Source organism: Cimex lectularius, unplaced genomic scaffold (genome assembly GCF_000648675.2).
Source record: "Cimex lectularius strain Harlan isolate CLEC.00 unplaced genomic scaffold, Clec_2.1 scaffold174, whole genome shotgun sequence".
NCBI classification, from domain to species: Eukaryota; Metazoa; Arthropoda; class Insecta; order Hemiptera; family Cimicidae; genus Cimex; species Cimex lectularius.
The window spans coordinates 377,615-391,451 of record NW_019392881.1 but is presented as its reverse complement, the minus strand read 5'-3'; the positions used below and the strand labels follow the sequence as shown (position 1 = coordinate 391,451).

The 13,837-nt window shown below is 35.4% G+C and overlaps 1 protein-coding gene across 1 annotated transcript in view; it reads right to left on the bottom strand.

Annotated features, from left to right (window-relative positions):
• Positions 1-13,837, bottom strand: part of LOC106663556 (discoidin domain-containing receptor 2-like) — a 271,017-nt gene that overhangs the window by 33,510 nt on the left and 223,670 nt on the right. The window contains exons 5-6 of the mRNA XM_024229012.1: positions 11,599-11,746; positions 829-993 (exon numbers count right to left, since the gene is read on the bottom strand). Coding sequence (XP_024084780.1) covers positions 829-993; positions 11,599-11,746 — 313 coding nt within the window. The remainder of the gene's footprint in view (positions 1-828; positions 994-11,598; positions 11,747-13,837) is intronic.

Genomic DNA, 13,837 nt, shown 5'->3' with positions numbered 1-13,837 from the left:
ATTATAAATTCAACCATTATGTAAACAAGCAAGGATTTGGACGAATATTACATAATCCATAAGGGCTTTTGTAACTATCTACTTGAAATTTGAAAATGTTATAATGACGACGACTAAAAGAACATTGACTTATTACTGAATGTTATCTTGACAAATCAAATATTATGCTTATTTCAATTAATTAATCTTTATGTAAGGTGATGGTTGAGATAAAATGTCAGCGTCGCGAGTGGGATTCGAAAGCACGACCTTCGGCACACCAACTTCCCACCTCAACTCAACCTTTGGAATTTTCCCTCCTATTTGCCATTTTTCAAATGTCGTGTAATCTATTTGATTCTCGGCGACAAATGAAATGGCCACGGAGAGCTTCACTATCCGAGTGGATCGAAGTCACGATAGCTCAAGAGGTAGAGCACGACGCATTTAGCCGAAGGTCGTGCGTTCGAATCCCACGTGACTTTTTTATCTCCACCAATACCTTACATAAAGATTACGTAATTGAAAGATGTTATTCGGTTAATCGGACCACGAAAGCTAATAGATTTATGCTTATTGTTGTTATAACCTTAGTAACATTTTTTTAATAAGCTTCTCGTCCTTATGGCTCTATTATTCCATATAATCATTAATACATTTTTTTTTGCATGATGGTATGTAAATAAAATTGAAAACAGTGGGGATGGATATACTAAAATGCTCAGAAACGACCAACTGCTTTTGTAATCAAGTCTATATGAAGGAAAACTGTAAGTACAACACAATAACCTATTATATTTATAAATGATTGTAAATACCTAATATTTATAAATTATTGTACTTATTTACCTGTCGAGTGGTCCCTTGTCTCTTGAAGGAAATCGTCCGAACCGTAGAGACTATCGGTCAATTGGCCCAGGCCTCCATGCATAATCCCGTTGTCCAGGAAGCCGTCATAGCTTAGGTCCTCGAGCTCGGAATCTCCCCTAGGTGCAGAATAACCGACAACGCTCTCTGAAATCATAAAAATATAAATTATTAGTAAACCTATATTAAAAAGTTTTGGCTGAACTGTAGAATTAGTAGGGTGGAAGAGGTAAGAAATATAAATAGATAATTTGTGTAAATGATTTTTACTCTAAAATTGAATAAACAAAGGTTTGAGATCATAAGTTCTTTCATCACAAACTCTATGAATCGGATTTGGTAAAAAAAATTGAGAAAGGTTTTCATAGAAGAATCACGTGGGTTGAATGTATCATTCGAAACAAAGAACAAAACGGACATTATCACCAGGTATCCCAGAAGGCAAACAGTGAAAAAGCATTACTGTGTTATCGATGAATGAAGAATTTAGATTGCCAACTAGATAGGATGTGCTAGGGACGACAAAAGGATGTGATTTTGCAGAGAGCACTTCGGAAGTTCAAACGATGTGCTGCGAGAACTAGAATAACCAAACAAAATAGAGTTCACGGAAGACAGATTAATTTAACAAATATTTACCTTACAGACCGTACAAAATAGAATTTAACGAAAGGTCAATTTATGTTTTTCATCAGGCAAAATAATCGCAAAAATATGCAGAATCATAACTACATCTTCCATATATATCTTATCCCCATAATAAATAATAAATATCTTAATAGAATGTTTTATATTTTTGTTATCATAAAATTTATTGTATTTGTTTTTGTTATTCTATATGAATAATCTGATATAAACAACGAAGTTTTGAATCGGTTTTGAGTGTTTTAACCTTAGCGTCAAAGTTTGGTGAATGAGGGTTCAAACCGCAATCCAATATGTCTAATTTGAAATTAGCATGTGAAATTTCCGGGGCAACACCCTGCCAGAATGTATCTGAAACACATTCTCAGCCCTGCGGAACTTAATTACCTTTGTTTTATGCTGTGCGCCAAAATGGCTTCGTACAAATGTTTTGTTTCTCGGTAAAATCTACCATTGGGTTTTTTAAACGATGATTAGATTGTTTCGGCTATTCCCTGGATGATAAAATACTTCATTCCATTTTCCAAATATAAACTGACAGCTGGTAAGAAACAAAAAACAAAAACAAAAACGAAATAAACTAAAATATACGTCATGGATATGATGAAATTCAATAATGTTAACTTTGTATCAACTGTGTTCGTACTGTTTCGCCACTTCACTTATACGAATCGTTGCTTTATTTTTTCTTTAAGAAATGGAAATATGATCGAATGACCAGACAAGCACATATGTAATTAAGCTTTATTGCAAAAAAAATGAACTATGAAGTTTAATAATTTAACAACAAAGAAGGATGAAGAAAATAGAGACAGAGAGAAACAAGGAAACACGTAAGATATTAGATGAAAAAGAGAAATGAAATTTGTTATCAAAAGCGACAAAAACTGAAATAAGAGATCTCAAAAGAGATATTGCGAATTAAAAGGAAGAAAACCGAATTATTTTTTTATTACATTTATTTGGTATTTATTACTACAAGTGATATATTAAGTAAGTATGTTCGTATTTGTTGAATTATCATTTGAGGTTCTTGTAGGAGAAGTTGCCCAATGGTAACACTCCTTCACACTGACATCTTGTTCAGTCTTCACACAATGAGAAGGTCTCGGGGCCACTTTCGCTTCAATCGTCTTAGAGGATTTTCAGGTAGGGTTGGAAGTGATAAATGTCGTACGAATGGATTACTGTGTGTGTTTATTGATGGATGAAATTTTTTATATCGGGTTTTGATGACTTCTTTATGGATAGTGTAATTTGAAACGCACTAAAAATTTTTTTAGCACAAAATGACCTAATCTATAGCTTTAAATAATTTCATGTAAATGTAATTAATGATAAATTTTTCCCTAATCTTGTAGTCAGTTTATTGAAGGAATCGAGACCAATCAAAAAGCTTATTTGTTCGAAACTATCGAACAAACATTGGATATTTGGTCATATTTTCCATTTTCAGTATTGTATTTACCCAGTTGTAAATAAAGAAACCCGATATCTTAAAAATCGTTTTACCGCAGGAAAAAGGCCCATGAGCCGTATAGATGAACAATACTGTGAAACCCGCGAACGGTCGTATTAGATTTGTTCTCATTGAATTAGCGGGCGATTTGGCTGAGAGCGACGAGCACAAAGCTCGACTTGATTAATAGGCGGCTAAACGGAGCCTGGTAACGATGAGCTTTTGTGCTAAGCCCTTTGTTCACGTGAGTTCGCACTCAGGTGCTTTCTTTGCTATGCTTCGGCCTCCTTGGCCTCTTTGTCAAGAGCATTCATGTGGTTGCGTTATACCGGAATTGCGACCGTGTATCTCAACGCCTTATCTTTCATGAAGATAAAAGGGTTAGCTGAGCGCAAACGCTACCCGGATTGTAGCAAAAGCGTTATACTACCGCATGAATGCTAAGTGCATGAAAAAGGCCAAATTGAAATGGAGATATTTTATATTATAATTTTTGGCGTGTTTTGTAAAAAGTATAAGATTTGTTAATGCCCTCTTTTTGGGACATTTCACATTAAATAATAATAATATTAATAGGGCCGGACTTTACGCCGATTTTAGTCTGGTCTTTACAGACGGGTCCAAGATTGCGATGGTGTGGCATGTGCCGTGTGTAGCGAGGGTGTGGCCACAGTCGCTGCCTCCTCATCGCAGCGTATACCCGGCGGAGCTATATGCGATTTAACATGCTCTCGGGGCAATACGGACCGAGGAGAGTTCACCCCTCGTCGTATACCGACTCTCGGAGCTATAAAACACAGGTATTCTGTGGTAACTCTCGTCGAACTTGAGCGCATCGGAAAAACGGTGGGTGTTGTCTGGGTTTCCGGACTCAATTATTTCCAGTGCTGTGATTCTTGCATGCCTTGTATCCTAAGAAAGCATCACTTTTGTTACGAAATAGAATGGAAGGTTAATTGTGTGAACAAACACCGAATCAGTTGCTGTTTCTAAACACACAAGAAAGTTTCGACAATCAGAGTGCAACATAAATAATTTTAACATTTGAAGAAACGTTCAGTATAACCTCAAACCTCTGATAGCCCAAACCCGACAGCCGTAATACATCACCGCTCGAGAGACAGCATTAAACACACTAAATTTTCCTATAATAAGGATATATTATTTTGCAATAATACGGACCAGGTTTTGTTTATAGCAAATTCAACTGCTAATGTCTTCCTTGATAAATGTATCTACCAAGAAAGTTGGGGTAAATATTATGCCTAAATATTTGTGTTCTTTTACCACCTCTATACATTCACCCCTGACGTACAAACAGTCTGACGCGCTAAGCCATTTTAAACACAATAATTTTTCATTTTTGTAAATTAATGATTATATGGAGATAGTGAGATGCGATCTGGTGTGACGTAAGTTTTAGAAAAATATTTTCTTTTTTGTGCCAACGTTTCGATCTTTATTGAGATCATTTTCAGGGCTCAAGGTGTTTATTTTCTTCGTGCTGTCATTCTTGTGTAGGGAACTCTCCACACGACAGACAAGAATGACACATCTACACGGAAAACAAACACTTTGAGACCTGAAGATGATCTCAATAATGATTGAAATTTTGCCAGGATAAAGAAAATGTTTTTTATAAAACCTACGTCACACCAGATCGCATCTGACTATTTCCTTATATTCATTAACTAACGGTCACTCTATACGACACATTTGTAAATTACCATTTTATTCCATTGTTCACAATAGGCGTAAAACAATTTAATATTTTTCTTAAGCTCCGAAGAAATCTCTGCTAAAATAACTATGGCATCGGCATACATTACTATTTTAATATCACGCGAATTGTACATTCAAGAATCTGGGGAAGGTCATTTAAAACCAGCACGAATAATTGTGGGCTTAGCACGGACCCTTGTCGCACATCAGACTGAACCATAAAACCTCGGACACTCCATTTGGCCTTGCAAACAGGGAGAGGCTCCCAACTACAAATTTATTGATATTCACTCCTTCAAAAGAAAGAGAAAAAAACGGTATGTGTTTTGCTCAAATTTAGCTATTCTCGGACTTATTTGATTCGACAGAACAAATGAATTGTCACAATTGACAAGCTTTTTCTAAACCCTATTTCGTTTACATTTAGTAAACCATTAATTCTAACAAAGCTTTCTTATCTGTTAAGTAGAAAACCAGAAAAAAAATCTTAGCTCCACTTTCAAGACAAGAAATACCTCTGTGTAAGAAAGAGTTGTCCGGTGCCGTGCTTAAACAGTGCGAAGATAATCGATCGACCGAATGGCAAATAATTCCAGTTCACATATTGGATTACTTATTACCGTATAGATCATTTATGCCATCTCGTATACATTGTTCATGGCAAGGTTTTTAATAGAGCTTGCATAAAATTTGTGTCATTGTACTGTCGGACAAGTGTTAAAGCGGGGACAGCGAGAATTGTATGGAAGAGAGAAAAAATCAAAAAGCAAGCTACTTGCACCCTGGTTTATAATTGCAAAGTCCCCTTTAACAAGGCTAATTTATTCTACTGGTCTTGTATTATTTAATCCTGGGACGCCCTTCTCCGTAATACCTTTCCCAGGGTTAGCTGAAAAAAAGAGCTTTGGGAAACACGTCCTCTCGGCACTTTATAAAATATTCAAATGTATAGCGGAAATAAAACATATACTTCCGTAGACACGGATTAACCAAACCGAATTATAGTACGAAGGCCGAGAGGAGAAACCAGATAAAAGCTTTGCCCACGGCACAATAGTAATGTTTACATTTATTCATGGTGTATGATATGGCAGCCGTAAATACGATGCAAATGGTTTATGTAAATTCATACCGAAAAGGGACTGCCAGGTACAATGCAGCTTATGCAACACCCCAACTTGCTAATTTCCGATATACATTTGTAATATTTTTAAAAGTCGTTTTAACTGCTTAGGCCAGTTTACGCACTCAAAGCAAAATATCCCCACAGATTGAGCATAAAAGCATAACACAAAATTGTACTCACACTTATTCTAGTTGATAACATACCAATTTTCACCTGATATTGTATTATAATATTATAATAAATTGATTAATTGATTTATTTTTGTTATTTTTTTATTAAATATTTGTATCATCAAAACCTGTAAAAAATCAGGGCATGAATCTTCCTATAGAGAAGAGTAAAACTACCAAATGTGATAAAAAATTGCAAGAGAATATTTTCATAATTGTCAATTGCCCAGAATATTCAATATTTTCAGGATGAACACAACCTACTTACAAACCTCTAAATCTCTTTTTTCTGTACGTAATTGTGATTGTTGCCTTTCATATTTAATTTGTTTTAATTGTTTACTCATATTCGTGTTAGGTGTGTGTTTAATTTGATAACGTTTTGCTGATGTACGATTGTTTTTTAATTAATGTTCCTTAGCATGCCACTTTTATTGTTACTTTACTTCACTGAGTAGCAAAAAAGTTACCACAGTTGCTTTTTTTAGTAAATACTTGAAATCGTTATAACTTTTATTTTTTGATATTTACTGAATATTTTAAAGAAAAATATTAGATATAGGTACTGAAAAAAATTAAATCAAAAATTAAACTGAGGAAAAATGTTGCTATGGAAGCAATAAAAAATTATTGAAGCAAGAACGGAGTGTTTCCTCTTTTTATGTTTGTCGCCGCTTGCATTCGACGTGACATCGATTTTACGAGGTTTTCAACGTAGTGCTATGGAATATTGGAATACTCCTCCCACAGCGCCATTCTTAATTTCTGCAAATTATCTGGCATCAGTGTGCGACTATTTGACAACTCGTCCCAACCATGGCCACCTAAGTTTGATTTCTCCCATCATCCAAAAATTTCCTCTTACAACCGTTACTCAAACATATTTTAAATTTAAATATGATACAACTTAAAAATATCAAACCATGGGAAAGTTAGAAAGAAATTTTATACAAAAAACAACAAAAAGGAGATTGACTATTCCAAGCTTTATTAACAAAATTCAAGTGAAAACTCAAGTGGAAGATTTTTCCGTGTTTTATGGACATCTTATTCCTTTAAAACAGACCAAATATTGTTGTAAGATAATAAATGGAGGATTGTCAAAGAGATAAATAAAAATATTATGGGTGACCACTTGTTACGGTCGAAACTTCGGCCGACAACATTTGGTCCCGTCGCTCAGTGGAGAAGGGGGTGGGTGAAGGAGAAAGGGAGGGAATTGTTGAGGACGACGGTATTTTTGGGAAGGGTAAATACCGAAACCCTAAGAGAAGAAAATAAATAGAGGTAAAGGAAGGAAGGAGAGGAAAAAATGAAACCAAAAGGGACAAAAACAACAGTAACGGAGTTTGGAATCGAACCCACAATTTTCGAGGCCCAAGTCGGCGATCGTAACCACTAGACCAAAGGCGCCGACTAAGCTTCCCTCCATCCCGCCGGCTCACCGCCTTGCGACTGGGATCGCCAACAAAACCCAGGGCCCAAATCCATCCTCCGTACAGATAGAGATAGAGAAAGATAAAGAACAATAATATTAATCGCCGGTGCGGTATTCGGCCTCCGCCGAATAAAAGATCTACAAGTATCAATAAGACCGCTCGACTCGACACACTTTAGATCTCGCATCTCTTTAGATTTCCGACTGCCGGTGCGGGTCGCAGAATAAGCGGTTGCGGTTCACTTTACAATCCTGCTTATCTGTTGTTAATTAAAAAACCATGATTGTGAAAAGATTCGAACCGAGAACCTCTAGAGCCCAACCACTAACTCGCCACCATGGTCCACCACATGTAAGATTTTCGTTTTATCTATTTTTCTTTTAATTATTTTCATTATTCACCCTTTATCCTCTCTCTCTTACACTCTCTCCTTCTCTCTCTCTCCATTTATTGTTTGATTTTTTTATTAATATATAATATATACTGTATTTTGATCTAACGTATACGTGCGAGTGCTCACATTCGCCACCAACTTTTATCTTTTTAATTTTATTGCATAGATATTTCACGATCAGCCAAAATCATCTGTCAACAATACTCATATCCTAAGCAATAATATTCTAATAATAATTGTACATCAAGTTTACTAAAATGTATAAAAATTTAATTATTACCTGTATGCCACATATTCAGATTAGCGGTTTTATTAGATCTGGAAATGTTTTCAAAGTGAAGGCACGCAAGGAAAATAAATTGAAACACGTGTTTCTCCCAGAAGCTGTAAAAATTAAAGTGAGGATCTATGTGTATACCCTACCATTTCTTTACGTTTTCTATACGCGGACCACCTTGAATAAAATAACGAGCGACATAAAACGGCGCGGCGCGGCCTGTGGAAAATAAATGAAAAACGGGGCATCCGGGAAAGGACGAAATATATGGCCGTGATATTTTATTTGTGGCGGATAGGTGTGGCCGAGTTTGGAAATTAGATTCATTACTTTGACCGGGGACGTGTAATGAGGATGTAGTGCAGGACCTGGACTATTCGACCTTTAACGTCCTTCGCACTCAACACATACGCTACAAAATAAACTCGTATTTCATTGCTATTTATGATTCGAGCTCTTTTCATGTCAAAATGCAAATTAACATCATTAACAAAATTTCATATCTTGGAGTGTTATGTGTCATATTCAAACTAATTTTAATAAGTGCAATAGTTCAAATACATTTAATAACTCATTTACAAATTTAATCAAAACTTTCTTACAGTTATACAACACGTACAATAACAATAACAATAAAATACAAGGTTATAATTACGTTTGAATAATGTTTAAAACACAAATATTTCTGTTTGTTACATTCCATATACTCAACAAACAAAAACTTTGAATTAAAAACGAACATATGTTGGCAGTAAAACTTCATATATTCAACCCGTACAGGTTGTCGCATTTCAGATAAAACAACGTTATTTCATTTACTTTCATAGACCGACAAAAATTCAACTGGGACCTCCTTTCGTACATTTTATTCACATGCACGCCGGAAATTAGATTTGTCTACAATGTGTTGACTATAGGTTTTTTCCTTACATTTCCAAGGCCCAACTTACTTCAGTTAATTTTTTTATTGTTTATAACTAATACTTTATGTTGGGTGACAATGTCGGTATTTAATGAAGGTACATATACAAAAACAAGCGTGGTAAAAATACCCATGGGAAAAACTCCAATGAGACTTAAAAGGTTTTTTTAATTAAAGTGTGGTGCCACGTTAACTGCCACTTTCACTGGATAGGCTACTTCAGCCAGCAGAGGATTCCAATGAGCTAATCCTTTACTTCTTTTTTTTTCTTGTTGTATTGGAAAAATAGAGATATGTAGTCGAAGAAATACAAGTTGTCTCGTTCATTTTTATATTTTTGGGAGTGGAATTTTGAAAAAAAAATTCCTTGTAGAAAAACAAAGATACTGTTTAAAAAGCTAGACTGTTTTTTGGTAAAAGAGTTATACAAAAAGTTTGTTCTGGAAATTATGAATTGTTTATTCTGCTAACATCAAAAAATTTTCCATGTATTACTTTTAAATCATTTCATCATTTCTACTGCCATATTTTGGGTAGTTAAAACTTGTGTTTACATTCACTAATTTTAATGGTCCACTTGACAAAATAATATCTTTCAATTAATTAATCTGTATCTAAGGTATTGGTTGAGATAGAAAGTTACTCTTACAAGCGGGATTCGAACCCACGACCTTCGGCTAAATACGTCGCTGCTTTACCACTTTAGACACTGATCGTGACTTGATCCACTCGGACACCAAGTAAAGCTCTCCGTTGCCATTTCATTTGTCGCCAAGAATAAAATAGATTACACGACATTTGAGAAGTGGCAAAAAGGAGGAAGATTCGAACGGTGAGATTGAGATGGGAAGTTGGTGTCCGAGTGGATCGAAGTCACGAAAGCTCAAGAGGTAGAGCACGACGTATTTAGCCGAAGGTCGTGCGTTCGAATCCCACTGGTGACACTGACTTTTTTATCTCCACCAATACCTTACATAAAAATTATGGGGTACGGGCCTACCCAGGCTTTTAACCGCTCGGGTCCTGGTCCCCCCGTAATATATATACATAAAAATTACGTAATTGAAAGATGTTATTTGGTCTATCGGACCACGAAAGCTAATGGATTTATGCTTATTGTTGTTATAACCTTAGTAATATTTTTTTTTAATAAGCTTCTCGACCTTGATGCAGCTATGTCACGATAGCTCAAGTGATAAACCGGCGGCGTATTTAGCCGAAGGTCGTCGGTTCGAATCCTGCTTGTGAGAGTGACTTTTTTATCTCAACCAATATCATAAATATAGAGTAATAACTTGTTTTTACTTTGAACTTAATGTTATAAATCAAAAAACCCGCAATGTATGTTCATTACCACCTAGACCTTTCCCTAATTGTATAAATATGCCAAATATGATATCTTATGTGCGATTGTGAAAACGTAAAAAATGAGAAATGATCTCATCATCAAATTCCGGATAAAGCAGGAACTCTCCATTGCCCATTGAGTTAGGTTACCCTTTACCACGAGGTCTTTTAAGCCCATGTGAACGGCCAACAGTGCTGTGCCAACAAAGCCAACTGTCAAATCATAGAATTCTTTTATACAGATTAATTAGAAGCACATTCAATACATCCTGGTACGTCAGAATTGAAGACGTTTACAGGACGGTAAAATAGAAATAGTTAAGAAGTAAATATCTATTCGGCAACAATAGCCCAACATCAACATGAACAATGAAGCAGTCCACCTGTTGGATTTCGAACATGTAACGAGACGACTCAAATGAGTCATGCCACATGATTTATTGTTGCTACAGTGATAAGCTTGGGGTGAGATTGTAAATAATTCAGTATTAAAGAAAAAAATTGTTTTAAATTTTAAACTTATGTGTGTATGTTTTATTGTATTACATTATTTTTTAGGAAAAGGTTGTTAATAAGCCGAGAATAAGCTGGATACTAAATTAACTGAAATCCCCGACCTTTGAAGATTGGGGTCAAAATTATATAAACTATTTTATCTATAAATGTTGTTTTCATTTTATTTGAATATAATAAAAGAATACTTTTTATACATATCACGTATATCGATTTACGCATGCTAAGTTCACAATTATAAATATGTGTTTATACATATTTATTGTTAGAGGTTTGGTATATTTATTGTATATTAAAAATGAAAATGTTGGAAGGCTTTTAAATAATTATTTCATGTTTGAAATTAGAACAAAACAAACACTCCTGTTATTAATTCAACCGGTGGTAGGTTTTCGTTATCCTCGTATGTATTTTATATTTTTTTTATCTGAAATTTGCCGAAGCGAAATATTCAAAGGGCATGAGAGGAAAGGAAAAAAAGGGCACGTTCGGTCATAAATAGAAAATTCCAGATTACCGCTTTCTCTGTATTTTTCCAAGTTATTCCTGATTTAAGGTGAAAAAAGTTTTTTTTTTGAGAGAGAGAGAGTGAGAGAGCGAGGGAAAAAGAGGAAAACCTCTGTAAGTCCGTCTCTCTAAGCCGATTACCACTTGCGCGTTTTACCTAACGTTTTATTCACATGAATATGGAAATATCCACGGCGAGTTAATTTAATTTTAAAAGCATTGTTCACTCACGTTCCCAGGGGCAGCCATAGATCTCCACCCTCATGCAGACGGTGCGGGGATGCTCGCTGTACGGGATGAACCTCACCTTGCTGGCGATAAAAGGCAAGTCTAGGTCTTGTCTCACGACCAAGTAGGTGTTTGTATTCCCCGCCAAAACCTGTAAAACACAAATGGAAATAATTATTTCTCCGGAAACGGTTATCTGTTCTCTTCGCCGATAACGATTTCAGAGAAGTCATTAATAACAAGGGGATCCCATTGGTAATCCAATTGTTCCAATCTCTGCATTCAAGTCTTCATCCGTATCAGGGCTTTAGTCGGTAAAGCGCGGTTTAATTAATGAGATTAGTCAAAGGGTATTGAAGTAGGAGTAAGGGGCGGTGTACATATCTGTAAGCTTCAGGTAAGACGAGGCCCGCAACTAATTGCCATATGTATCCACCTACCCGAGATTAGTTGTAATTAAGGTGGTGGACGTGTAACCATACACACTGCATCTCTGATTACACTCATAGCGGAGGCCGATTGTATTTCGAATCTCATTGTTACCACCTGTTTATGTTATACCATAATAGAGATTCATAACATACGTCCAGAGGTGATTGATCACTGACGTCACAAACCACAGCAGTGATCAATTTCTCAATCTTTTTCACAATTATTTTAAAACTATAGAAAATAAAAATATATTTTATTGCCAACAAAATTGCCCTTTGTTTACCTTTTCATTAACAAACCAAACAATACATATGGCAACAAATCAAATAAATGAAAAAGTAAATCCATTACAGTTCGTAGTCCGATTGACCAATTACCTTTTTTTCAATTAATTAATCTTTATGTAAGGTATTACAATTAATTAAGCTTTTTAGTTGAGATGAAAAAAAATTAATGCCACGAGCAGGATTCGAACCCACGATCTTCGGCTAGATACGCCGCTGCTCTACCACTTGAGCTAACGTGACCTCTATCCACTCTGACATCAACTTCCTATCTCAACCCCACCTTATGAGATTTCCCTCCTTTTTGCCATTTTTCAAGGAGGGAAAACTCATAAGGTGGGGTTGAGATAGGAAGTTGATGTCAGAGTAGATCGAGGTCACGATAGCTCAAGTGGTAGAGCAGCGGCGTATCTAGCCGAAGACCGTGGGTTCGAATCCCGCTCGTGCCATTAACTTTTTTTCATCTCAACTAAAAACCTTAATTAATTGTAATGATTTAATTGATCAAGCGGACCACGAAATTAGTGAATTTTATGAAAGGTGTTGGTTGATATAAAAAAGTGAGCGTCACGAGCGGGATTCGAACTCACAAACTTGAGCTAAATACGCGTTGTTCTGCCACTTGAACTATAGTGACTTCAATCCGTTCAGACACAAACTTCCCATCTCAACCTCACCTCTCGAATGTTCCCTCTTTTCGCCACGCTGACTTTTTTATCTCAACCAATACCTTTCATAAAGGTTAATTAATTGGAAATAAATGAAAAAGGTTAAAACCAAGTCAACAACTGCTTTAAATCCTCTCTCTTAATTATTATATTTATTATTCACCTATGAAAAACCATTATTAAAACTAATTGTCTCAATGAATGTTCAGAATTATTTAAAATTTGTTCAAATATTTACAATAGCAATGTACCGTCCGGGTACCTGGACATATAGGGGTGTTTCCTCACAAATAATATTGTATGTACAGTGTGTATTTGTTTGTAAATAATTTATACATTTATGTGCATTATATGATGTATAAATTTATTTGTAATTAATTAAAGTATTGCGAGTGTGCGATTTATGTTTAGATTAGAGTTAAAGGCATTAGAGTTAAAATCGGTGGCGGAATGTCGAGTACCTCATTGGTCGTTACAGTGAGCGAGAGCTGAAACTGACTTCACTGTTGGTAGCCCCGCAAAAAATAAATAAATAATAAAAACAAGAAATGTACGCTTGAGTAACATAAACCTTGCTTAATTTTTATAAAAATTATGGTTTTTAATTAAGCGTCAATTATTATTTAGTAAGCCTATTTAAACATGAAACTTAGAAATTGAATGACAAGCTAGCAAATAAATATTACGACGGAGATGTTATTGTTTATCCGGAAAGGATTGATGTTGAAGCCAGATTTACGGCCGGATTACATCTTTCTCTCACTTCCCTTATTTTTACGTTAATTTAAAGTTTACATCCAATCCAAGTTCATAGCCATTTATTTTTCCCTCTCTCGTTAGGCAGCCTTATTTCGCCCC